This window comes from Homarus americanus, unplaced genomic scaffold (genome assembly GCF_018991925.1).
Source record: "Homarus americanus isolate GMGI-L3 unplaced genomic scaffold, GMGI_Hamer_2.0 scaffold36791, whole genome shotgun sequence".
Taxonomy (NCBI): Eukaryota; Metazoa; Arthropoda; class Malacostraca; order Decapoda; family Nephropidae; genus Homarus; species Homarus americanus.
In genome coordinates this window covers 119390-145562 of record NW_024741379.1, presented here as the reverse complement: position 1 = coordinate 145562, position 26173 = coordinate 119390, and the positions used below count along the sequence as shown (strand labels likewise).

The 26173-nt window shown below is 36.5% G+C and overlaps 1 protein-coding gene across 1 annotated transcript; it reads left to right on the top strand.

Annotated features, from left to right (window-relative positions):
- Positions 1-1618: 1618 nt before the first annotated feature.
- LOC121875867 (40S ribosomal protein S4-like) lies at positions 1619-23994 on the top strand. The gene is made up of 6 exons (XM_042380580.1): positions 1619-1691; positions 10961-11216; positions 13330-13427; positions 17067-17238; positions 19542-19671; positions 23851-23994. The coding sequence occupies exons 1-6, from the start codon at positions 1686-1688 to the stop codon at positions 23972-23974; spliced, it is 786 nt and encodes a 261-aa protein (XP_042236514.1). The 5' UTR covers positions 1619-1685; the 3' UTR covers positions 23975-23994.
- Positions 23995-26173: the final 2179 nt, after the last annotated feature.

The following is a 26173-nucleotide window of genomic DNA, read 5'->3' as shown; positions in this document are numbered from 1 at the left end:
ACCTTGAGTAATTGTGTTAAGCAGGATCGTCCCAGCATAAAACCATGTTGGCAGTCCTTTACAAGGTTGTTTCATATTAGATGTTCCATCATGGCATCTCTTAAGATGCTCTCTAGTACAGTATTTTACACATTATGCTGGTCAGGCTCACTGATCAGTGACTCTCCCTCCGGTAGGAGGTCTTTGACAGTGGGAAAACCGAGGCAATATTGCTGATGTAGGCGTCAGGACTGTTATATATTTTGCAGGAAGAGAAGTGCAAAACATCATGTACTCAGAAATTTGCCAGATGGGTCTGTATCACAGCCTAATACAAGCAGAGAAATTATTGTGTCTGAGAGCCACAAGTTCACGTCAACGATGCTTATACGAAAAGGGAAGAAACTGATCATTGTGTAGGACGGACCTTTTCTTATCCCAGTGATGGGTTGTAGGCCATGTAGGGACTTCTTTTGCTTCAGTTGATTTCCTGCCGTTAACTACTAGGGTCATTACAGCTATTGTAGGGAGAAGGGGGGCAGATTGTATTCTCATTCTGTAGCATGAGAGAGGGTGTAGTTCCAGCATCAGGAAGAGCAAGACTACAGGCAGTCTTAGCGAAGGTCAACAGTATAATTTTGTACTAATCAAAATGAGATGGAATCCAGAGAAACTGTATTACAGGTACAACAGAAGCAGATATCAGTCATTCATGAAGTCCTACAAACATTGAGTATATTAATTGTAGCACCAAGTACAGTATTTAAAGTTCAATCTTGTTTTCAGCTTTGTCAACAATTTGAGTCCAGAATAATTTTTCTCAAAATTTATTAGGATTTGGGGTCTGAATCAACACGGCACTTGAGCAATCAATAGCCCAAGCGGCTAACGAGCCGATCAGTGGTGAAGAGGATAAAAGTATTACGCAGACTACATTAATGAGCTATGAATGTTGTCTTGTGGAAAAAACCCACCAACACTTTCCGCCACTCGGTACCAGGAAACTTATTGGTGACCTTTGACCCCTATAAAATGATAAAAAGGAATAAAAGACATTTCCGGAATGGTGCCTGGGCATGTAGTAAGGCATCTTGTATCAAGACCAAAGTAATTCATGAAGTACCTATTTACCTTATTTATCTAAATGTAACAGAACACCAGATAAAAACAAAAAAGCTTCCTTCTACCGATGACATGTAAGCTGTTATATCAAAACATACAGTACGTAATTATATTATACCATTGATGCAAATAAAAGAAGGGGGGAAGAGCATACTGGGTTAAGGGACAAGTCTCTCGAGTTACTAGGTCCAAGAACTGAATGAATGACGAATACTTGTTGATTGTCAGTAACAAGAAAATTTGTGGTAAGTTATCTTTTTGACAGGAGAAGAAAGTGGCTTGTTAACACACACACACACACGAGGTAAAATAATCTCCTATACTGGAGAGATAATAAAATGCGCCAGTTTGTCTCTTTGTCGTCTGTAAATTTCACTTGCCTATTCCACCCTATACACTTAAAGTACAGAGTATACAGAAATTTCTATGATAACAATTGAATTTTTTCCATTTATGATACAATAAAACAACTGAAATTCAAATAGAAATGTTTATCATTAGGCTTTGTTTAGTCTCAGGATCCCTTGGACTCGGTGCGGCTCACGCCATCTGTTGACACCTTCTTTCCCTACCCAGAAGGAGCCATGGCTGTGAGTGTCTCCATCGGGAAATTTATTTTAACATTTTTGACCGAGTATTTTGATGTAGAATTGTGTTAGTCTTATAGATAATGAGTGGAGATGTGAATAATACGGATGATAACACGCAAACTCCTCAATCTACGAAGATGAAAGAAATATAATGGGATAAATATTAATGTTTACATGTTGACTCGTGATGATGGTCTGGGCAGTGTTCGGTGATGGTGTTCAAAAATGTGTTATTAATTGGTTCTCAGAATCGGTACTTTAAAATATGGTGCGTTAACCTGGATTGAAATATCAGGTGTTATAAGGTGGTAAATATTAGTTAATGGTGTTGGTGTAATTGCAAGTTGTTTACTTAGGAGATGTCTTTTACTATACCGGGAAGGGCTCATACTTCCCTCGATTAAATATAAATTAATCTAGTGTAGTGTTCGTTCAGTATTTGTTAGCATTATGCTGGAGTCCGCGTATTTGATGAAACCGTCAGAATCTTCAGGTTAAAGGGAAGAGTGAGACAATCTGCACACCGAGGATATTATTACCTCGAGGTCACAGAGTAATGGTTAAACCTTAATGGTATTCAGGGCTGTGGGTATTACCGAGTCTCTTGTGTGGTAATATAATATTCAAAATTTGGTAAATTTTCATTGTCACACCGTTATGTTAGAGAGTCAAAAATATATTTATCTAGTGTATTTGTGTGTGTTTAGACCGAATATGACCTTCATTTCTGACGGAAATTAGCCGGGGTTTTTTTCGAATTTTTTTCGTTGGACGTTTGCCGAAAAAAAAATCATGGCAAAATATGTCAAAAACACTAGAAAAACAAAACCCAAACCTAACCTAACCTGACTGACTCTCACCATATGATGGAATCACCTGTTTCTTACCTTATTGTCCTGGTTCTTGTTCGTCGTTGCATTCTGGGATTCTTACCCAACGCCACATATGTTGGTCTTTGCTATATTTACATTGTCTTGCTCTTAGTACATAAGAAAATAAGGAGTCTGCAATAGGCCGGTTGGCCTGTGCATGGCAGCTCCTGTCGAGAGTTACTACCTCTCTATCATCCATGAATCTATCTAGCCTCCTTTTGAAACTTTCCAGAGTTCCCGCACTTACTACAAAGTTGCTAAGCTTGTTCCACTCGTCCACCACCCTATTTGTGAACCAGTTCCTTCCTATCTCCCTCCTAAACCTAAACTTATCCAACTTGAATCCGTTGCTCCGAGTCCTATCCTGCTCGGATATTATAAGAACTTTATCTGTATCCCCTTTATTGATTCCTTTCACCCACTTAAATACTTCTATCATATCTCCCCGCACTCTTTGTCTTTCTAGGGAATGCAAGTTAAGTTTCTTTAACCTATCCTGATATGGTAGGTTTCTAAGTCCCGGAATCATTTTCGTCATTCTTCGCTGCACCGACTCTAGTGAATTTATATCCATTCTATAATAGGGGCACCAGAACTGAACCGCATAATCGAGGTTGGAAGAACACCATGCGATCGAAAAAATGCTGTAGTTTCTATGTTTTTTTTTCCAAAAACTCACAATCAGCTCCATATACACCCATCGCGGACTTCCATGGTCGGAACTGAACTTGAATTTCAAAATATGAGACCCAAAATAAAACTCGAATTTGATTGGGCCAAATATACTGCGAATTAAACCCAAAATCATTTTAATTGGTTCCAAAAGCAAAAACGCTTTTGATTGGCTGCATGACATGTACGGGAACGTATGCGCGTGATGATTTATGAAGGAGACACACAGTGTTGAAGGTGAGGCAGACGATAATGGAGGAAGATTAATGGAAGAAAATAGAGAAAATTTTGGATATGCTATTTCTGTTATTATACATTTGCGCCGGTAATGTAATGGATGAAAATTATCTTATAATTAGACGTCTTATTCGAATATGATAATAGATTAGTGGTAGGAATGAACGGTGTGTAAACGCAATAATACCCAAAATTTTCTCAGTTGTACAAAATTTTATTACTGAAGAATCAAGATTCAGACATTAGGAAGTTTGAATTTAAACTTGTGTAGATTCTCTTTAAATGGGCCTAGGAATAGCTTAATAATGTTTGATGTGGTCTTTCAAGATTTTATTACCAAATTTGACATGTGAACCAAAGCCAACTAGTTTAGTTGTAACTCTTGAAGGGCGAGCGAATAAAACAAACCAGCGGCTGTTACTGTGATGTATAATATGTGTTCTGCACGTTATTGGAAGTTGACCAATTCCAGAATTGTCTAGGGCATTATGGGGATTACCAAAATCAGTACTATTTTGCCATTAAATGAATGGAGCACCTTAGCTTTTGTCTTTATTCAAGGCATCTTCAGAGGCAACTGAATTACAAGGACCAAGAGAGGCTTAAGTACACAGGGTGACCTTACTAAGCATGAGGTCAGGTCATAAACACAACATCCACTAATCCGCACACCAACACCACCACACACAAAGAAGCTTAAAAGAAAGGGCGACTTAACTAGGCATGTTAAGTTAGGTAAAAAATATGGGACCCACTAATCATCTATCCTACATCTAAATCGAATGCTTTCAAAGCATTTTTAACCTTGGGCCACTGACAAATAAATTTGTGTAACATATCAGTTTTGTACTGACCATCACTAAGGTTTATAGAATTTAATTCTCTGATCAAACTTGCTTCAACCAGAAGTCTTTCTGTGACACATGAAGATTTATACACTTCTAAGCTGTTTTCCCAATCTATGGGATGATTATTGTTCCTAACATGAACGAACAATGCACTGCTTTCAGATCCTGTTCTAATATTGTACTTGTGCTGTTTAATTCTGAGTTGTAATGCTTTCCCAGTCTGACATAAATAATTTTCATTACATTTGCTACATGGAATGCAGTAAACACTTCCATTTACATTCAAGGTTGGGATATTCTTGATTAATATATTAGTAATAGTTGAGTGATACTTAAAAACAACATTAATATTAAATATTTAAGGGACTAAACTAACGGGACGAACTCATTGCGATAAGGTAGAGTCAAAATATTCTAAAGGTATGAATTTTCCTGTTTGAGTAGAATGAAAGGATTTTTTAGCCCTTTTAAAACAATGATCAACAAACAATGAAGCGGTCCGACTAATTACCCAATGTACCCAAATGTAGCAAAATGTAGCTGCAATGAAGTCAAATAATGGTCCTACATGAATAAATCGGACTGCTAATCACTTCTCGACTAGTATTTGGTGTCACAAAGTCACAAAAAATTGGAAAACTTACTTTAATCTGAGTTAATAGATCGTGTGCATGTACCGAGGGAGCGAGTAATTACCCAAATGTAGCCGCAATGAAGTCAAATGATGGTCCTACAAGCGTAAATCGGGCTGTGAATCACCTCTTGATTATTATTTGGTGTCATAGTCACAAAAAATTGGTAAACTTAATTTAATCTGAGTTGTGTTGTGTTAGGTTAGGTACATGCACTTGATCTATTAACTCAGATTAAATTAAGTTTACCAATTTTTGTGACTTCGTGACACCAAATACTAGTCGAGGTTAGGTTAGGTTAGGTACATGCGCTTGATCTATTAACTCAGATTAAATTAAGTTTACCAATTTTTTGTGACTTCGTGACACCAAATACCAGTCGAGAAGTGATTGACAGTCCGATTTATTCATGTAGGACCTTTATTTGACTTTACTGCGGCTACATTTGGGTAATTACTCGCTCCCTCGGTACATGCACGCGATCTATTAACTCAAATTAAATTACGTTTTCCAATTTTTTTTTACTTTGTGACACCAAATACTAGTCGAGAAGTGATTGGTAACCCTATTTATTCATGTAGGACCATTATTTGACTTCATTGCGGCTACATTTGGGTAATTAGTCGGACCCACAATGAAGGGTACCCAAGTTTTTGTGCAATGGACTGAATGTGTTTCAGTTCTTCATCAATAAATTCAGTGTCACAAATACGCAAACATCTCAAAAACATAGCAGAAAAAACTGACAATTTGGTAGATTCATGGTGACTCGATAAAAAATGTATGATACTGTCTACCTGTGTAGGCTTTCTGTACACCTAAAATTTATAGTTATGGCCATTTCTAATGATAAGCATATCAAGAAATGGAAGGGATCCATTTATTTTTCTTTCAATTTTGAATGTAATACTAGGGACAAGGTCATAAAGCTTGTCTAAAAATTCCAGTGGGTTACTGTTTCTAGGCCAAAGACAGATCATCATCTACATATCTATACCATGGAGGAATAAAGTCCCCTATATTGGGTAGTAATCTAGCCTCAAAAAACTCCATATAAGTACCGGCTAATGGAGCAGAAAGACAATTACCCATGCTCATGCCAAACATTTGCTTGTAAAACTTCCCATTTGCTCTAAACACATTGTCAGTAACACATAACTCTATCAATTTGAGAAAGGTATCATGTTCAATAGTCAAATCTAACAGTTGCAATTTATTTTTAAGAAATGAAAGTAGGTCTTTCACTGGTACTCTAGTGAAAGTGAATTTACATTAAAACTTATTTATTCACATGGTTCATTGTGTTTCTTGAGTTTTTCAATTAAATCACTGCTGTTGTGTATATGTGAATTAGATATTTGGCCTGTAAGAGGGGATAGCATCCTAACCAACCACTTGGATAATTTTGTAAGTAACAGAACCCACAGAACTCACGATAATACGTAATGGATTATTAAGCTTATGTGTATTGATCAATCCATACATATACGGTAAAGTGGGATTGATTTGAGAGAGATGTTTGATGAGATCGGGGTTCTTTTTCAATAACACCTTCATTTTAGAATTAGATAACTTGTTAATATTTCCCAGGGGATCTCTTGTAAGCTCACAATAAGTGCTATCATTACTTGGTAAAAAATTCATCTTATCATTATAGTTGCTTTGTTTTGAAATTCCTCTATGATTGGGTGTTTACATCCTTGGATGAGCTGTCACTGCGGCATTACCGCCATGAAGACAAAGTAGTGCATACCTAGGCGCCTAATTATCTACCAAATGAAGCATTTGGTGTAGATGCGTGTCCTCGCTGAACTGCATGATAAACAAGTACTGCTTGAAGCAGGCAGACTTGTTGACAGGTCGCTTCACCTACTCCTTGAGATACCTTTACAGACGGTGTTTGTCAGCTTTATAGAGACAAGGCTAAGGCAGGTTACACTTCGCGCAATGAGGGATCCTTTGTGGGAACCCGGGGTTTTGGGTGGGGGAAAATCACAAAAAGTAGTAATTTGTGATAGAAATAAAGATCAGAATCATCCAAAAACCAATCCAACCTAACCTAAACCTAGCCTATCCACTTGTGTGCTTACCTTAATTAGACTCGGAAGACTCAAAATTGGGGTCCCAGACCTTATGGAACCAATGATTGACAAATAAGATCAGTTTCCACGGCTCATATTGTGTTCTATAGAGAAATGTTCCTTTGTAGGGTGATGCTGTATAATTTCACTTCTTCCTCTTGCTAGACTTGGGAGTAACATTTATTCTTCCACAGCACTAAGGTGTTTTTCAGCTTGGTAACTACAAGGATGGTTACACTTCGTGCAAGTAACTTTCGTAGGTAGAACACAGTGTTCGTGTAGAAATTTCCATGCTTCTCTGTCTTTACCGTAATAAGCAATGTGCAATCTGGCGATAGTTTGGAAGCAATTGAAATCACAGCCATTGCACAAAGGAGACATCTTGGAAATAAGTTTAAATTTAAGAGGGTGGCGACTGGGACCTATACCAAGCTGTGATTGGTTTATCCAAAATCGTACCCACCGGTCAACGTCCAAAGAACAACTGCGTATAAGTCAAATTCTAGCGCATGCATAATGCAACATAGTAACGAACCCACGATAATAATACTGTACCCAAATGAAAGTCAGGTTCTATTAGGTTTAGTAAATGTCACATCTTTTAAAATACAGTGGGGTATGCTATAACGAATCTAATTGGTTCTAGAACCTTGTTCGTTATAGCATTCGTTCGTTATAGGATTAATCCTTTCCAGGCCCCCAAATACAACCACTTAACACTGAAAAATATAATATAAAATTGTAAAAATTGTAAAAAAGTGCATAAATATGCATCTAAACCCCTGAAATAAAGAATATCATTAATATTTGTAATAAAAAAACAATAAATTAGAAAAAAAAAATTAAATAATGTTCGTTGTAGGAGTTTCGTTCGTTATAGCATTCTCAATTTTATAGGTAAAACCGTTCGTTATAGGAATATTCGTAGTAGGATCCGTTCGTTATAGCATACCCCACTGTAGTACATACTATAATGATAAGATCCGGGATCGAAGATTCTGGCTCACAGGGAGAATGTTTAACCCAATAACTGAGGTATTTGAGGGGCTTAAGGGTTAAGTGGATCAATTTTCTCCATAAGAAATAGATAACAGGAGTTACGTTTCTGAGCCTCCCTTTGCACCATGAAATACATTACATATACAGAAATTCAATTAATTTTTATAGAAAATAGTATATACTGTACATATAAATAAACTAAATAATTTTATTTTGTACTCACTGATGGACGGTGGTGGTGGAGCGAGTGTGTGGCGGATAGTGGAGAGGAGGAGGAGGGTGGCGAGTCACTGGGACACGGCGGGTGGCTCCTCCTCCCGGTTTAAAACCTCCATTTTCGTAGCGAGGATAATGGCCTTATGTTGTTTCTTCACAACACTAGCATCAGTAGCACTTGATGGATGCTTGGAAGCCATTCAAATGGTTAAAATACAGTAATTAGAGCAAAACCACTTAAGCACACACGAATGATGTGGAAGCATAACAGAGACTGTCTTGGCGTCGCTTGGAGACGCTGTGACGTTCCTCTAGTGAGAGGTAGCGCAGCGAGGCCTGACGAGAGAGGGTGATACGCTGTCGAAAGTAGTCCGTTACAACGAAAAAACAAAGTTAAATTAAGTTGTCGGGACATTAAGCGAATTATTGGTATCTAAAGAGTAGCGACGTAGTACCGAAACAACATTAAGCGGGGCGACGTTAAACGAGGACTTACTGTAGAAGTTATTGGTACAATTTTTGAAGAGCCATATATTGTTAGTACTTTGTGAGAGACATGCGGAAGAAAAGGAATAGCTAATCATTTGTTTTCCCCACACCATTAGTAGGCCATAACTTACAGTATTTGTTGGTTAGGGTAGCGAATTAAAATTTCTGGTTTCATTGTATGTGTAAAGGCGAACATATTTGTGAGCTTTGCTACGTAAAGTTGATTTGTGAAAAAAAGGTAAAGGTGTATTTTACTTCCACACCGTAACTATGGTATAGTACAGTACAGTACAGTACAGTAGAAGTCCAAAAATCCGGACTGCTTGGGGATTGGGTCGGTCCGGATTTTCGGATTTTCCGGATTCTCAGGCAGTACTTTTAAAATTAAAATTTAAGGAGGAATAAAGAAGAGGTGAACAGGTACATTTTGATAGTTTATTCATTATCAAATAAAGCATGCTTCATTTATCAAAACGAGCAGTTTTAAAGAAAAATAAAGTCAACACTAGACAAAAATGTAAACAAACTGTCTAATACCATGACGAGTCTTGAAATTCCTAAGCCATCCATCACTAAATGCGCACGCTGATTCAATATTCATTTGCTCCTTAAAAGATTTTGCTTTGGCAATAAGCATCGGCCCAGAAATTGCCATACCTTCTGATCGTTTTAACAAAAACCATTCGTGCAACACTTTATCAAGATTTTCTAATTTGGGCCAATGTAAACTTTTTCTTTCAGCAATTTTAATGTAAGGCTCAGAAGAAGCTGTGAATTCTAGAATTTTATTCTTTGCCTTTTTTATATCATAAATTGTAGACTTTCCAATGTTGTATGTTTCCATTAGAACAGCATTGCCCACATTACATTCTAGTTTCTTAATTATTTCAAGTTTGTCACTCAATTTCAATGTGTTCTTCTTTTTCTTCACACAACGAAGTTTATCTACTTTAGGGGCCATTATTATGGGCTTGTACTCTGTACATGGAAAGAGTAGGACTCAAAATTACATACGTTGTCACAGTTTGATTGCTTGTTTTAAAGTGGCGATCGTGTGGTCGTTTGTTGTCGCTGTGCAGCTGTGGCATTCATGCATGCACACATACACACAAAAGATTTATAGTGCCTCAAATTTTACATTTCAGTTCAAGCTAATTACAAAACTAACAAAATTAGCTACCTATAATTTACAATTAATTTTATTATTAGAATTATGTAAATTAATTTTTTAAAGCAACTCCATTCATTCACGTAACCCACAAAAGCCCGCTAAATTTAAAAAGTTTGTGTTTTCGAAAAGTCCGGATTCTCGGGTGGTCCGGATTCCTGGCATCCGGATTTTTGGACTTTTACTGTATTTAGAAATTTTATTGATTGGAAAAGAATTTATTTCTTACCTTCTCAATACAGATACATTATTATAAAACAGGTATTATTAATATTTTATGACAATTGTGAGATGAAGGCAACTTCACAAAACAATAAACTTCTGATTTTAGCAACAACTATTTAAAAGCCAATCATAGAGAACTTAACGAATTGTTCCTTTTTATTGTGTACTAAATGTTTGGGGAACAACATTAAAAAATATATAGAATATTGAAAAAGGGAAGTTCCATGAAATTAACTACTGTACTGTATGCTTAAGTACCGTAATCATTTCTGAATACTGTACTTTACTGTATTTGAGAAAGATAATGATCACTGGTGACTCAGTAATTCTCACAATTGTGGAACCAGGACAGCACAATGCTCATTGGCAGTCTGTTGACTGCATTTAAAAAATATATATACAGTATATATATATTTTTAAATACTGTATTCATGTCTCCTTTGATGCCAGAATTATGATCTAGAGAAGTTAACAAACTTATTCTAACAAGTAAAATTTTGAATACGTACTGTCATTATGGTGTGTTAAGAAAATACTCTACTGTATAGTATTGACAAATACCCCCTCCCCCCAAAGCAGTACAGGGTACCTACATGCATTAAACTTATGCTCTTTATCGAAGCCAAGCTTGACTGAAGTCCTGTATGGTCAAAGTGGGAGCCAGACTGAAAATCATCGTGGTTACAATGCTGTAGTGATGTATTTTTATGGCATTTCCTAAGGTGGAGATAAATTAAGAGAATTTATATTTTTAGAGATGAAGTTTATGCTCTTACTGCACATGTGGTGTATGTACAGTATACCTCTCTAATGCTTTGTAAATATTTCAGCGTGGACCAAAGCATCATTTGAAGCGACTTGTTGCCCCCAAGTCATGGATGCTGGACAAACTTGGGGGTGTGTATGCCCCCAGGCCCTCTACTGGACCCCACAAACTTAGAGAGTGTCTACCACTGGTCCTGCTCCTGCGTAATCGTCTGAAGTATGCCCTGACCAACACTGAGGTGACAAAGATTACAATGCAGCGCCTTATCTGCATTGATGGCAAGATCCGTACTGACAGAAATTTCCCCACTGGCTTCATGGGTAAGTGTTATGGAATGGCTTGAGGCTTTATAGTATTCACAATGCCATATTGATGTAATACTGGGTATCTAACATATCTTGCTGGAAAATATTTCTTTACCTTTGTTTGAAAAACTGCAGACTTATGGTTTATTTAAAGACAATACCTTAATAAATGTCAGTATCTCTTCCAAAGAGTATGAGATGCGCAAGCCCCTTCATTTAAGTGTTCATGGATTGAGAAGGGTTGTATATCTATATTGATAAATGAATCAAATATGGTTACAGGAATACCCCGGTTATCACAATATGGTGGCAATGTTCTCCATAATCATTGTAATGGGGGGGGGGGTGCGTTCCTTGCTGGCAACTTTCATCACATATTTTTCGATATACAGGGTACTGTACACTCCTCGTTATCTGAGGCTATTAGGGACCAGGGTCGCATGTATACTGTAGTACCGGTAAATGTGAGGAATAAATAAAAATTATACTAATAAATAAAATAAAAGGAAAAAATACTGCATTGCCAGTTAGCAATAGTTTCGCTATACGCAGGACATGGGAGCCTGGAGCAGGTGAGATCCCCAGCGCTGCTCCATTCTTCCACGATCTGCGCGCTAACTCCCGTGCATGTAAGAAACCTTTATTTCCTTAATGTTTTTACCCTAAGATAATCGTTTATTTTATTTTATTTTTTGCACAGTCTGTATGAACGATTGTATGTGCATGAAACAAAAAAAATGTCTACCCAAAATTATGAGTTGAAAAATAAGAATAACCCAGACTAATTTGGCAAAATGTCAAGTCCACACGTGTATTCACTCCACACACACTCGTGCTCTTCATTTTTTATTTTATAGCAACATGCTATCTCTACATTATTTTTTCTAATTCACTTTGCGAATAAGTGGGGTATGCTTTGCAAATATCGAATATGGGTGTTAAAATATGAATTGTGAATAAACGGTGTTGCAAATAGTGTTGTATTCCTGTTCCTGTAGCCCAACTATACCAGAGCTGTTTGGCTACAAAGTCTGCCAGAAAAAAGTTGATTTCATGTCCAGTCCTTCATTACTATATTTTCTTATTTATCATTTTATTTTACCTGCCTTCCATTCCTGTGGTCACAATGAATTCTTGCTGCTCAATGAAGTTTATTTACTATATAGACTACAAATTAAAATATTTTTGAAATGTTAAAAATTCCTAATTTGTTCTGAAAAATTGCAGAATTTTTTCTTCTTAGTTAGTATTGCTTAGTTAATGTCTGTGAATGTAATACAACTCAAACCATAGTTATTGTTATTTTTTTCTGAACAATTATTATTGGATGTAGGTAAACCTATTTTAAGCATACAGTAATCAATAAAATTAAAATGCACCTCTTTTTATTTTGCTTCTCATCGAAGCCATGCTTGGCTTATGCCTTGTGTGGTCAAAATAGGAGCTAGAGTAAGTGCCATCACGGTCGCTAGCAGGATGTATATCTATCTTTGCTAGCATTACCCAAGGTGGAGACACTTTTCTTTAATATTTTGTAGTCAAGCCGGGTTACTAAAGTTTATGGGTAATCGAATGATTTTTTTTGCTAGATTCCTTCTGCCAGGCAGCTCTCATTACTTCACTGATTTTAGTTTCTGGTGTAATTCAGAACCTCAGTTACCTTATTACAAGTGGTCAGGACTAGTCTTCTACTTGATGATATAGGTGTGTGTTGGCTTGTGGTTTCAGGAGAGCCATTAGCTCACTATTGTTTAAGGTGTATGATAGCTTCTTATCCATGGGTACAGTACTTGGGTAGTTGCTTAATTTCAAAGAAAAATTGTGGATTGGGCTTTGAAGATAAGATGGCATCCCGTGGTTGATGGAAATAATGTAGACCGACTAGGTAGCACATCTTATTTGATATCCTCCTTTAAGAGGGCACTGTTTACAACTGTTTCCCTCTTTCATGAGTGTTGAGTGTGGTGAGGAGGGTTAAAGCATTGTAATTGTAGTTCACAGCCATCATTGGGAAGCAGAATGGAAGAGTAAATATTAGAATAATGCTAGCATGTTAAAAAAGAGTTGTTTGGCAATGAGCTTAGTCAGAAAATAAGATTTAAGGATTAATTTCTCATTTTTGTAACAGATGTAGTGAGCATCAAGAAGACTGGTGAACACTTCCGCATTCTCTACGATGTGAAGGGCCGTTTCATTGCTCACAGAATCACCGATGAGGAGGCCAAGGTTAGTTTAATAAATTACTGTGTATGGTTGCATTGTTACAGATGTTGCTCATGAGTTTAGTGGTACCTTTTGGTTTGGTAGAGAATATGCCATTACTTTCCAATACACGGGATATTCGGGAAATTGGCTTACAATTGGGTCGTTATAACATACTGTACTGTTTAGTATAGGGGGCCCCCTGTGTGTTCACACACACACACACATATTTACAATACAGATAAAGGAAATTTTTGTCTCTAGAACGAATGGTTCCCTGTCCCAGCCACAAAAATTCTGGCAACTTTAAAACTACCCAGACCTTCTTGGGTATATCCAGGGTGTCAGGCGCGAATAATAGAGAACCTAGAAATAAAAATCCGCAAATTTGGGGGGGGCGCCTGTATTTGATTTGGAGATACATTCCTAGTAACATTATTTGTTACATTTGAGTGATACATAATGGTTCAATTAGGCTATTTGTACAATAAGATAACTGATTAAATGATATACCGGGGTATATGCAGGTGCATAATACACAACAATATTATTAAGTGCTGATAAATATTCTACAATATTACAGTATTTAATAAAGGCTGAAGACATGTTGTGGTAAGCATGACAACATGGTGAGGGACGGTGTGGGCAGTCAGCTGTTTGCGCTATGTAAACAAAGCTGCCGGGGACTTAATACAGTATGGCACAAAAATTTATCTAAGGTCAAGTGTGGGATATTCTCTCGGGAAATTTGATTATTTCATGAAAATGCATTTGTAACCCTTCACCAATTGAACCTAAATAATATGGGAATTGTGACGAAATTGCATAAAGACGTGTCAAAGGGATTGCGGTTGACAAGCATGAGCGAGGGAGTTTTCTTCGCGGTCCAGCCAACACTCCTCCCTTCCACCATCTGTCACTTTCTTTCAACGGTTGCACATCCAGACTTTTTTTTTTCCCAGTCCATTTCTTTACTTGCAAACCCTCCATTGTATAAGAACTGAATAAGGTTATTTAAACTTAAATTTTTGGGTGTTGGAACATATGTGATTTAGAAGTCCGTGGTGAGGTGTACAGTAGTCTGGCTAGTCATGGTGTGTTGTCAAACCACCTTCCACTCTCAGGCTCACTCCATATCCCACACAATATACCCCTACTCTCTTAATTTGTATTTTTTATTTTTATATTATTGTACAGTATTGTATAAGTATTTTTTTTATTCATAAGGCACACTAGCACATTAAGATGACTTTTCTGCAAATTCTGCAGTTGTATGAGAAGTGACTAATGTATTTTGGCATAGTAGAAACTTAAACATGTAGGACACATAACACATTACTTATCATATTAGATGTTTTTAACACTTTGTGTCATATTTGGATACACACAGGCTTAGCATAAAACAGTGGATGATGCAGATGACGTACATTAATTTTTGCCACAACACGAAAGTTGCGTTGTGAAACTTCACGCTATAGAAATTCGCGCAATAAAATTAAACAGGGCTTATGGAGAAAATAGGGTTAGGTGCACGAACAATATCACATGTTCTTTCATTGCGTTCAAAACACTTAATAACATTGAGCTTCTCTCCAATTGTTATAGCCTTTCTTTTATGTTCACCACCGTTAATTCAATCACCAGGACGCTTCTTGGAAACATTCTTCTTACCTTGTCATTCCATATTCGTGGCTAACACAACAAAATTGGAGAAAACAGCAAAAGTCGCAGACACTTCACAGCAATCGACAGAAACCGCGCGATTCAACTGATCTTGTGATGTAAACAGAGAGCGCTGGTGTAAACCGTTATTAGTCCGCACTGCGAAACATTCTTTTTACTTATTCTTTTCATACAGTATTTATGGGTAACAGCTAAATTTGCAAAAAAAAATAAAATAAAAAGAAATTTACAGACTTTCAAAAAACACTTCATAAACAAAAGACACGAATCAATTAAACATGTGATGTCGAACGTGAACTGTAAACATTGCATAACTCCGGGCCACGCTACACTTAAAACGTTGAGGATGGAATCGTGTTATAGCCAACATTCGTATGCAAAAGTTCGCGTTTTACAAACGGCGTTCCCCTATTCATTAATCGCTTTACAACCAATTCGCGTTGACAAAACACGCATTGTAGCAGAAATGACTTTATATAGGAAACGCATGATGTATGGTGAAAATTTCTTCATATGCTGTACTGTAAATGTTAACGATTTATATGTGATGCCATAAATCGGTACAACATATAACGAGGACACCTAGTATACAGGCCTGAATATCACTCAGTTTGCCTCCTTTAAGTGGGATGATATTCAAAGAGTTATAAGGTCAAGTGCACTAAGTCATTCAACCCAAACAGTATTGCAGTGTTAACAGTGGTGCAAAAATTTTAACTTGCCCTTGTAATTGAACAGTGACTATAGCTGTGCATTGAAGTTTATTCACTACCCTGACATATAAACTACTGTAACAAGTCCTGGGTGTCACCTTCTCATATGGCGGCTATAGCGTGAGTACCCATTAGGTTTGATCTGTTTCCCGAAATGTATTGAGAGTAATGGACCCCTTGGTTAGGAAGCTAGGAATTTAGGTTTATTGTTTTGAAGTGTAATTGTCAAACCCTAATAGAGAGTATTCAATAAATACAGTAACCGTTAATAAAGAGTCCTAATTCGTCCCTTCCTTGTTGAGAAAGAGTGATGTGTTATGAATGTCTTGGTATTATGCAGTTATACGGTGCGTCCTATATATAGTAACTATCCTATATTTCCCCTCTGTGAAGTATTGATATCTTAGTCCCTCTAACCAGCTTCCCTGAGTCTTCCCTTGGTGTAGTCCTCTCTAGCCTAACCACAAACCGTTAGTCCTGTACTCCTCGTCTCCCCAAACGAAAACAGTTACCTCCCTCACCCTCTCCACCTCTCACAAGTATAACGAGAAAGAAGAATAAGTATATAAATAAATAAGTAAATAAATCTAAAGAAATAAAAAGACAATAGAAGACTAAGTTGTTACATAAAATGTTACATTCAATATAGGGACATAATTAATTGTTACACTTCAGTACAATTGAACATATTTTCTTGAAATGTTAAAATGCTTAATTTGCCTTGAAATAATTTCTTGTTATTCAGTATTGCTAAGTTAATGTGAATGTAATACAGCTCAAAATATATTTATTGTTATTTCTTCTGACCAAATATTGGATCAATTTAATTAAAATGCACCTCTTTTTATTTTGCTTCTCATCGAAGCCATGCTTGGCTTATGCCTTGTGTGGTCAAAATAGGAGCTAGAGTAAGTGCCATCACGGTCGCTAGCAGGATGTATATCTATCTTTGCTAGCATTACCCAAGGTGGAGACACTTTTCTTTAATATTTTGTAGTCACGCCGAGTTACTTGGTTTACCTTCTATAAGTGGATGATATTCTAAACAAATTTAAGGTTAAGTACACTCAGCCATCCAACCCAAGCTGTGCTAGAGTGTTGACAGTTGTGCAGAGAATTATAACTGTTCTTGTTGGTAGTGTTTGTAAGTTATCTATTCTTAAGTACAATTTCCTGTCAATGTCATTTTCATATTGATTGTATATGAAGTAGAAAAAGTTTGATGTATTCACAAAAGTATTTTAACTGAAATATATTTGCTTTGCAGTACAAGCTGTGCAAGGTTAAGAAGGTGTCCGTTGGCCCCAAGTGTGTTCCATTCCTTGTTACTTCTGATGGCCGTACTCTTCGTTACCCTGACCCCCTGGTCAAAGTCAATGATTCTATCCTCTTTGACATTGAGAAGAAGAAGATGAAGGATTTCATCAAGTTTGATTCAGGTAAGGTTTTGGTTTATATTAGTGGTAAGGAAGGCTAGCAATATGATCTTGTTACCTACATATAAATTGTTTGGGATCTTAACTTTACATGTGAAACATATTAAAATATGTTTAAAGTGATTATTAGTGAAAGAAAACTCTCTAGGCCTGAGGCCCCATTAGTTTAGTATTGTAGCAACTACCAGGTACTTAAAATTTTGAATTTGTAAACTCCGTGTGAGGAAATTTTATGTATATGGGCACTTGCTCTGAAAACATGCTACAGCACATAAACAGGAAGTTTTCTGTGATAATGGTCATTGCAAGACTGGAGATTATAGGGACATGCAGGTTAACAAGGTTGAGGTTAGGGGTAAGATTTCACTTTAATCAATGAGAGAGTATTTTTTTCTGGTTAAACATGATATTAACTAAATTTTGTGGTAGAGGTAATTTCTTAAATTCAAATATGCATTCAGGCTGTTTCAAGTGCTCCTTCTGCATTGTGTGGTTGAGGGTACAGTAGGGGGCCAAGAGCATGTACACCTTAAAGGTCGCTGAGTTAGTTCCAACAGCTAACCCAGCATTACCCAAGGGTGCTACATTTGTATATATTTTGTGACTAAAATAAATTTTTACAAGTGTGGTCTTAACCCTCTCAGCCAAGCATGATGGCATCGAACATAAAAGGCAAAAAAACTTATGCTCAGCCTCAAGATGTCTACATGGCGTCCAATGGACTGTATTTTCAAATAACTAAAAAACTGTTCACTGAAACTGACTGAACTTTCGACGCCATTTGACAAACTTCATTTTCTTTGTGTAGGCCTTATCACCTTCCCCGAGACGGTCTTGATCATCATGTGCAAGGCAGCGCAGCATGAAGCCAGTGTCACTGGCCATTAGAGCGAGATGAGGGTGCGCTGTTCTGCCCTTTAATTATTCCATAAGTTTTTGTGTTATATTATTTTTCCTTACACCAAGATATTCTACATGCTTTGTTCTTTATTTTGGTATATAGTACATATCAATGAACACCATAATACAAGGAAAATGTGAATGGAAATCAAGATATTACTAAACATTTTCCTACTTTTTCAACTTATACTCGAAAAAAGTGGCTTAAATTACAAGAATTTTCAGTCTGTCAGATAATTTTATGGTAGAAGAGATCCCATTACAATTAATAAAACAATTCCATGGCAGTGAAATGAGCCCTAACAAAATATTTTTTCAAATTTTTTTTTTGCTGAAACCTCCGAGGCTGAGAGTAAATTTTCATGCACGTACGTGTCTCAGGCTCCGAGGCTGAGAGGGCTAATATCTTTCTTTCTCCTCAGCCTTTGTGAATTGCCCAAATCATAAACTTGGGCAGTCATTTTGCTTATTTCACAAGTTAGACAAAATGATCTTAGTTCTTTGCTTGGCTTTATATATATACAGTATGTTACTTTTTTTGTGAAATAGGTTATTTTGCAAAATTACTGGCATGCATATTAGTAATTTTGCAAAAGAAATTACAGACAACTTAAACTAACCTAACCTTATGGTTAGGTAGGTAGTAGGGAGCTACCAAAGAGGGAGGTACTACTGCCTGGGAGGATACAGTATTGGAAGCATAATGTGTTGTCTAATGGTAGACCCTGCTGCTATATGGCATCACGAATATTTTGACCAAGTTCTAGGTTGCTGATCTGACTTTCTGCCTCATTTACACACACAATTGCAGGGACTATTGTTTCACTTACTATTGACAACACAATATACATACTGTTTATTGTTTCTCTCGTTTGATCTTTTTTAATTTTTGTATTTCTTTATGGTTCATTATTTTTATTATTATTACATTTTCAACCCCTTAGGCCCCGATGTGGGTCAGTGGCCTATGCTCGGGTGGGCTATTCCCTGTAAAAAAAAATATATATAGATACACTGTAAATACAGTATATTAGTTTTTCTTATGCTTCCATGCCATCAGCTTCCTTTAGCTGGGTAGAATAGAAGACCATGCATTTTGTGAAAAATTCATCAGCATTACAAGTACAGAGAATATGAGAAGAATTTGTGGTGGCCAGCAATACTTCACTTTGGAAATGCATTTTCTTAACAATAGCAATTTTTTCTACTCTCTTTCTCCAAATACTTTATTTTGTAGGGAACTTCTTTTCATTGGGTGGCTTTAACTGAAGAGATTTCATTTCTGCCCTTGTGAACATGTCTTCCAGCTTGCTCAGCTCCCCTCACACCCTCCCCAGTTCACTTACTCCTTTCCCAACACAGTAACTCTTTCATGCATTTATTCCTAATAAATTTTTTATTTTCAGGAAACCTATGCATGATCACTGGTGGGCGTAACTTGGGTCGTGTTGGTACCATTGTGTCCCGTGAACGTCATGCTGGAAGCTTTGACATTGTTCACGTTAAGGATGCTGTTGGCCACACTTTTGCTACCAGGTAAGAATGCATGGATTTTATTAATACTATATGGGGTTTAGTTGTGTATTTAACTTGACATTTTTTTTTAACGAGCATGGGCTTGATACAGAAATGGCTTTTTTATTTATTTATTTTTTTATTGTATTTTTTCTAAAGCTAGGATTCCTTTGTGTGTGTGTGAGAGAATAATTATCATGATGCTGGAGGCAATATCATTGGATTTTAGGATTGGCCTGCCTTGGAGTTGTTGTATGCTGATGACTTAGTGCTGATAGCAGATGGTATTGAAGAAGCATTAGATTAATTTAAGAAATGGAAGGATTTTAATTGAGGCAAAGGGATTGAGAGTGAATTTGGTCTCCCAAAATATTGATTAGTGGTGTGGGTGAGGGACCTACAGTGAAAAATGGGCATGTGCTGTCCGCAAAAAAGATGTTGGCAGCAATTCAGTAACGAGTGTGGAATGTGGGTTCACAAGAGGTGCAGTGGAATAGAAGGCAGGTTGCAGGATGCTGCTGATTTTTAAGTTGTTCTGTCTGAGCAGGTAACCATATACCCACAGCAAGACTGGACTGTTGATGAGTTTTGTTATCTGTGTGACATGGTCAATGCTCATTTCCAAGAGTCAGAACTGGGGAGCTGCTGCCTTCATTGTTAGCAAGAGTGAAAGGAAGAATGCATATGGCTGGTATAAGATGTGTGATGATGTATTACTCTGAAACAAGAGGAGGATATAGATAGACTTGCATGAGCAGAAATGAAAATGGTTAGGTAAATGTGCAATACAACACCGAAAGACAGGAGGTCTTGAGGCCATGAGAGTATGGCAAAGTCCTGCATAGAGGCAGGCTGAGATGGTTTGGGCATGTGGAGAGATATGGTCAAGAGGTGCACGAGTCTAAATGTGGAGGGGATGAGAGCCAGGAGTAAGCCTAGAATGACATGGGGAAAGGTTGTAAGAAATGACATTAGAGTTAGGAACCTGACAATAGAGACCATGTAGTGTGTAGAGCTGCCATCAAGTAACCGGGGCTAATCCACACAAGCATAGAAAATGGCCATAGTACGATAATGATTGTTGGAAATTCTTACTTCTAAATAGCCTTTCTTAGCTCAAATACATAGTTACAGTTGGTATACAGCCATTGGGAGGGTCCCCAGAGTATCACATTATTCTATGGCTTTCTCTGTAAATTATTCTGAAAAGCATACAGCTACTGTTGTGGATTAGTGAAAATGAATTATAGATGTCTGTTAGAGTAACACTCATTCTTCGGTGTTGTGAGTGGTTGTAAACAATAATTTTGTAACTGCTATGTCTGGTCTTGAGAGATGATTAGGAAAATTGGAGATAGAATTAAGGAAAAGGCCTCAGAAGTGCCCCTTAGTGCCACAATCACTAAGGTGTTTCATACGGGCCAAGACTATTATGCTGACCTTGATAGGACTTGTTGCGCATGAGCTTTAAGACCTTAAAAGAGGGCAGGACAATAAAATTTTCAAATGCTCTTGAGCATAGAACTCTCAGAAAGAAATATGTTAAAGTCGATCATGATGATGGCATATGTGCGTAATTATGGAGTACTGTATAAAATAGTTTAAGGAAATTGTAAAGAATCATAATTTGATGAAATGGGTGTTACCTACCCTGCCTCAAAGTTACTTGTGGTACAGTGTTGTGTACCTCCCCATAATGCATAACTCGGCATTGGGTCTGGTCTTAGGCTATTAAGAGAATTTAGGTTCCCCGAGTTTATTTTGTTTGTTTATGAAACTCAGGAATATGGATATCCTTCTTACATGTTTTAGCCGGGTGTCAATTGGGTCAAGTTCCAGAAACTGGTCAGTGGGATTTTTCACCCAAATAGGCCCCAAAGTCATGAAACTGTAGTACTTCAACGTCACATGATATTAAAGCAATGTAATCATATGTAACGGGTGGTTAGTGGCATGAGAGGAGGAAGCAAAAACAAAACACAACACAGTACAGTGGTCCCTCGATCAATGAACGGTTCAATTAATGAAATTTCAGTTAACGAATTAGCTCCCATAAGGATTTTCAGTTCCATTAATGAACAAAACTTCGATTAACGACAGCCTTACGAGAAACGCGCTTTGTTGTGCGCATCAGCTGATCGGCTAGTCCGCCATAACAGTATTTGGTTCTATGTTTACATTCGTTTCCAGTGGAGTAAATATCGAGAAAGTTGTGCTCTTGAATATTTTTGCATTTTTTATATTAAAATTATTGGTCATTCTGAAATTTAGTTAACATTGATAATATATACAATACAGGGAACCGTATTTGTGTGCCCTTCAGCTGATCAAATCACCCACCAATGCTTCTCAGTTTAACTTTGTTTATAGTGGAGTGAACATCGAGTTTGTTGGTCTCTTGAATAGTTTTGCATTTTTACATTAAAATTATTGGTCATTCTGAAATTTAGTGAACATTTTGATAATATACAGTGCAGAAATTATTAGGAAACATGAAGAAGGCATTAGAACCAATGCACTCTGTAAAGAATATGGCATGTCATCATCGACTACCCCTACAATCAGCTGTTTGATATGTAAACAAAGCTGCCGGGAATGCAACATACACACCTCAAAGCAAGTTAAAATACACTATTCTATTGTTTATTATTTATTATTGTACAGTAAACTGTACAGTACAGTACTGTATTTAATTTATATTTAATGTTTTGTTAATTCTATTACCAGTATACAGTACTTTGTATGTATACTTTTCTGTGAGTTGGAACCATTACCCAATATCCATTGAAATAATAGTTTCAGTTAACGTAATTTTCGGTTAACGACCGACTCTGTGGAACCAATTGTGTTCGTCAATCGAGGGACCACTGTACAGTATTTTCCACCTTTTAAGATGCAGTTATTTCTTATATTAGATGTGGTAATGAACGTTACACTGAGAAGTGTTATATTTAACTGACCATCTCCACTCTTTTACTAATCTTATGACATTAAAACACTAAGCATTTAATATTTTTAAGAATGTATAAATTAATTATATAAGGTGTTGCAGTGAACAATTTACCAAAAAGTGCATCACTTGACTGTTCTTGTCAAACAATTTTTTCTGACATCTTTGGTAGTGTTAAATTCTATTCGTTCAATATAGTAAATTGTATTTCCATGCACAAACATGGTTGTGGATTTTTTATTTATTAATATATTTTGTTATATTTTTTAGATACATGTATTAGACAAAAAAATATTGCTCACAGCTTCAACTCTTTCACCTTTTTTGTTATATTACCCTGATATCAATATTTCATACTTTCAGAACATATTTATTTTTTGACTTGTTTCCTTTGATAAATGTGTAATATTTCAACTATCTAACATGAGATGTTTAGATTCCTGGATATCACTTATACGGGGTGAAAAAAAAAGGAAAATTACCAAGAAAACACCATCAAAATTTTAAGTGATGTTGAGAGATATTGTTAATGATAATGTTAATTTAATTTTTTTTAATACTTGAATTGCAAGTTATATGGAAAAAATGCATAAAAAATTTTCATCATTAAATCGTAAAGTCAGGAGATAATTTACTGTTTCTAGGGATGTCTGTACTGTAATATTTACTTTGAATCCCACCTTACGGCATGTTTGAATTCTGCATATCTCTTCATAGGGGTAATTTTGTGTTTAATGTCCAATCACATGATTTTTTTCTTTCATTAAAATAATTAGTTATCTTAGTAGAATTTTTTTTAGAGGAATAGATAATTTTTTTTAAATGTTTGGAATGGAAGAAAGGGTAGATGGTGTGCAGTGCAGAGTGATAGAACGGGTGAAGTAAGGGTCCCTGAGATAGTGAGGAGTCTTGAGAGGAATGCCAGCTAGTGGATAGGATGATGATGTTTAAAGAAGCAATGAAGGTGGTGTACTGGGTTGATGGAGATGGCCTGTATTATGAATGGTGGAACAATATAATTATAATGTGAGAATTGGGGAGGGGGAAAGGGGAATAAATAAGGCAAAGGAGGCTGCTAGAGTGGTCTGGAGGTTGATGTTTGACTACCCCCTCAGAGGGGAGTTAGTCATCACAGATAAAATTGTTTGATATATAAAAATTGTACTGTATTTAGCTCAGGATTGGTGTGGTTGGCTGAAAATTGACATTTCTAGATCCAAAGATATTAATGAACAAATATGTCTTTTCAGATTGAACAACGTCTTCGTCATTGGAAAGGGCAGCAAGGCGTACGTGTCTCTACCACGTGGTAAGGGTATCAAACTTAGCATCGCTGAGGAGCGTGACCGCAGGCTGGCGCAGAAAGTCAACTAAAAAATAAATCCTAGTTCGAATATGTGTTTCATAAAACCTTTGTTGTTCTCCTCATCTGTTGAATTTTTTTTTAATAAAACAGGAGAGAAATAATTAAACATAAAATTCAATAATTTGTTGTTATCTAATGATTGAAGAGCTGATGAATTGTGGAGAGAAATTAACAAGCATGTACAGTATCTAGTAAAATTATTAGCTTGTGTATGAAGCAAAAACTACCAGATGGAGAAGTCGAAAGTGTTAATGATGCCCACTTACTGTATAAAGGAAATTGCAATGAATGCAAAATTTTGAAGATTTGATTTGATGAATATACCTGGTAAACTATATGGTAGAGTAACATCGAGGGTGAGAAAGATGAAATAACAAGATTTAGAGAAGGTAGGAAAAGTCCAGTATTGATCACTCGATACTGTATGTATTGTGCTGGAAAAAGTGTGTATTGCAATCAATAGGAAACTACAGTGCAGTATTTAATTGCATTTGAAGAAGGCATAATTATAATGGGATGGATCACAGGATTTGTTACGGAAAAAGTGCATACAAGGGTAAATGGATTTGTATTGTAAGCACTAAAGAGGCAGGGATGGGTTAAAGTAAGGATGAAATGAAGGGGTAGATGGTGGTGCAGTACAGTGATCCCTCGGTTAACGAATTACCTTCCATAAGATTCTTAACTTCGGTTAACGAGCGATCCCTCTAAGTTTTTAACGAACACCCCTCCACATGTTTTCGCTGTAGTATTAGTCCGCCAATACAGTAATCGGTTCTAGGGCTTAAATTCCTTACGATTTTAGTAAATATCAAGAAGTTTGTGATATTCAATAATTTTAAAAGTTTTATATTAAATTTTTTAGTAATTTTAACAATTATTGAACATAATTGAAGTATAGGAAGCTAGTTTTTTGCGTGCCAAACAGCCTGTCAACACACCATACAGGCGTCAGTCTCTTGTGTCTTTTCAGTGGAGGTAACATCTTGCTTCAGACTCCAACATAAATGCTTTTTTTCTGTGTTTCCAAGCAAATTATTGGTCAATTTGAAATTTATTTTACATATTGACAATATATAATGCATTGCAGTGTTGATTTAAAGAAAATAATCTTGAATTACACCAAGAGAACTAAAATTTTATGGGTGAAATGGTGCCATGGGGTGGCTTCTCCACCCCAATGCCTTCTCTTCTCCCTTCACCCCCATTCTAATTCCCATCATCATCATCATCCAGGAGCCTTCTACATACACACCTCAAAGTAAGTGTACTTTACTACCTTTTTTGTTGATTTTAGGCAATTTTTGGTGAGCTGGAACCAATTACCCAAAAACCCATTGAAACAATGGTTTCGGTTAACGAGCAACCTTCTGGAACGAATTGTGCTCCTTAACCAAGGGACCACTGTACTATATAGTTGGTTGTAACAGGCAGGACGGTGAGCATTTTGTTCAGTGAATTTTGTAGTAAAAGAAATCGAAGGTAAATAGAAGAATTTTGTGATATTTATTCAGTAAAATTTTTATACTGTGCTGTAAAAATTCACATTGATTCAGCAAGTATTAGTTAAAAAATTACAGTACTATCATAATTTGCGGGTGTTGGCCAAGTACCCAACTGGAAATAAGCATCTCATGGCTTTGTAGGCAATCCTTGGTCAAATTGACTAAATGTTATTTATTAGTATTATTATTACTATTAGTATAGGAAAAGTTGTAAAATACATTAACCCACATAGCATGGCTTGATGTAATTACATAAATATGTTGAAATGGCGCAGGTGGTTAAACGACCATTGAAGTGTTTACCACTAGTTGTCTTGCCAGTTCCGATTCTTGATTCCCTCAGTATGTTTGTGTAATAGTGGGTGAAGGGTGTGCGTCCGCGTGGGAAAATATTTGTGACAATCTGATACAGTTGAATGGCTAAACCATAATGTTAATGAAAATTCATGCACCATAATTGCAATAAATGTTAAAAGTGAAACCTTTTGTTAAATTATCTAAATCAAAGGTAGTGGTAATGAGGACATAGAAAGATTTGGTGTTGGAGTAAAAGTGCCATATAATTTGCTCTGTTCGAACCCAGGAAGTGATACTGTACTTCATTGAGTAAGTACAAATTGTCATCTTGTATAATATATAATTAGATGCTGTAAATAGGCAAATATAAAAAAAAAGTTAATGACAATCACCAGTATTGTATAC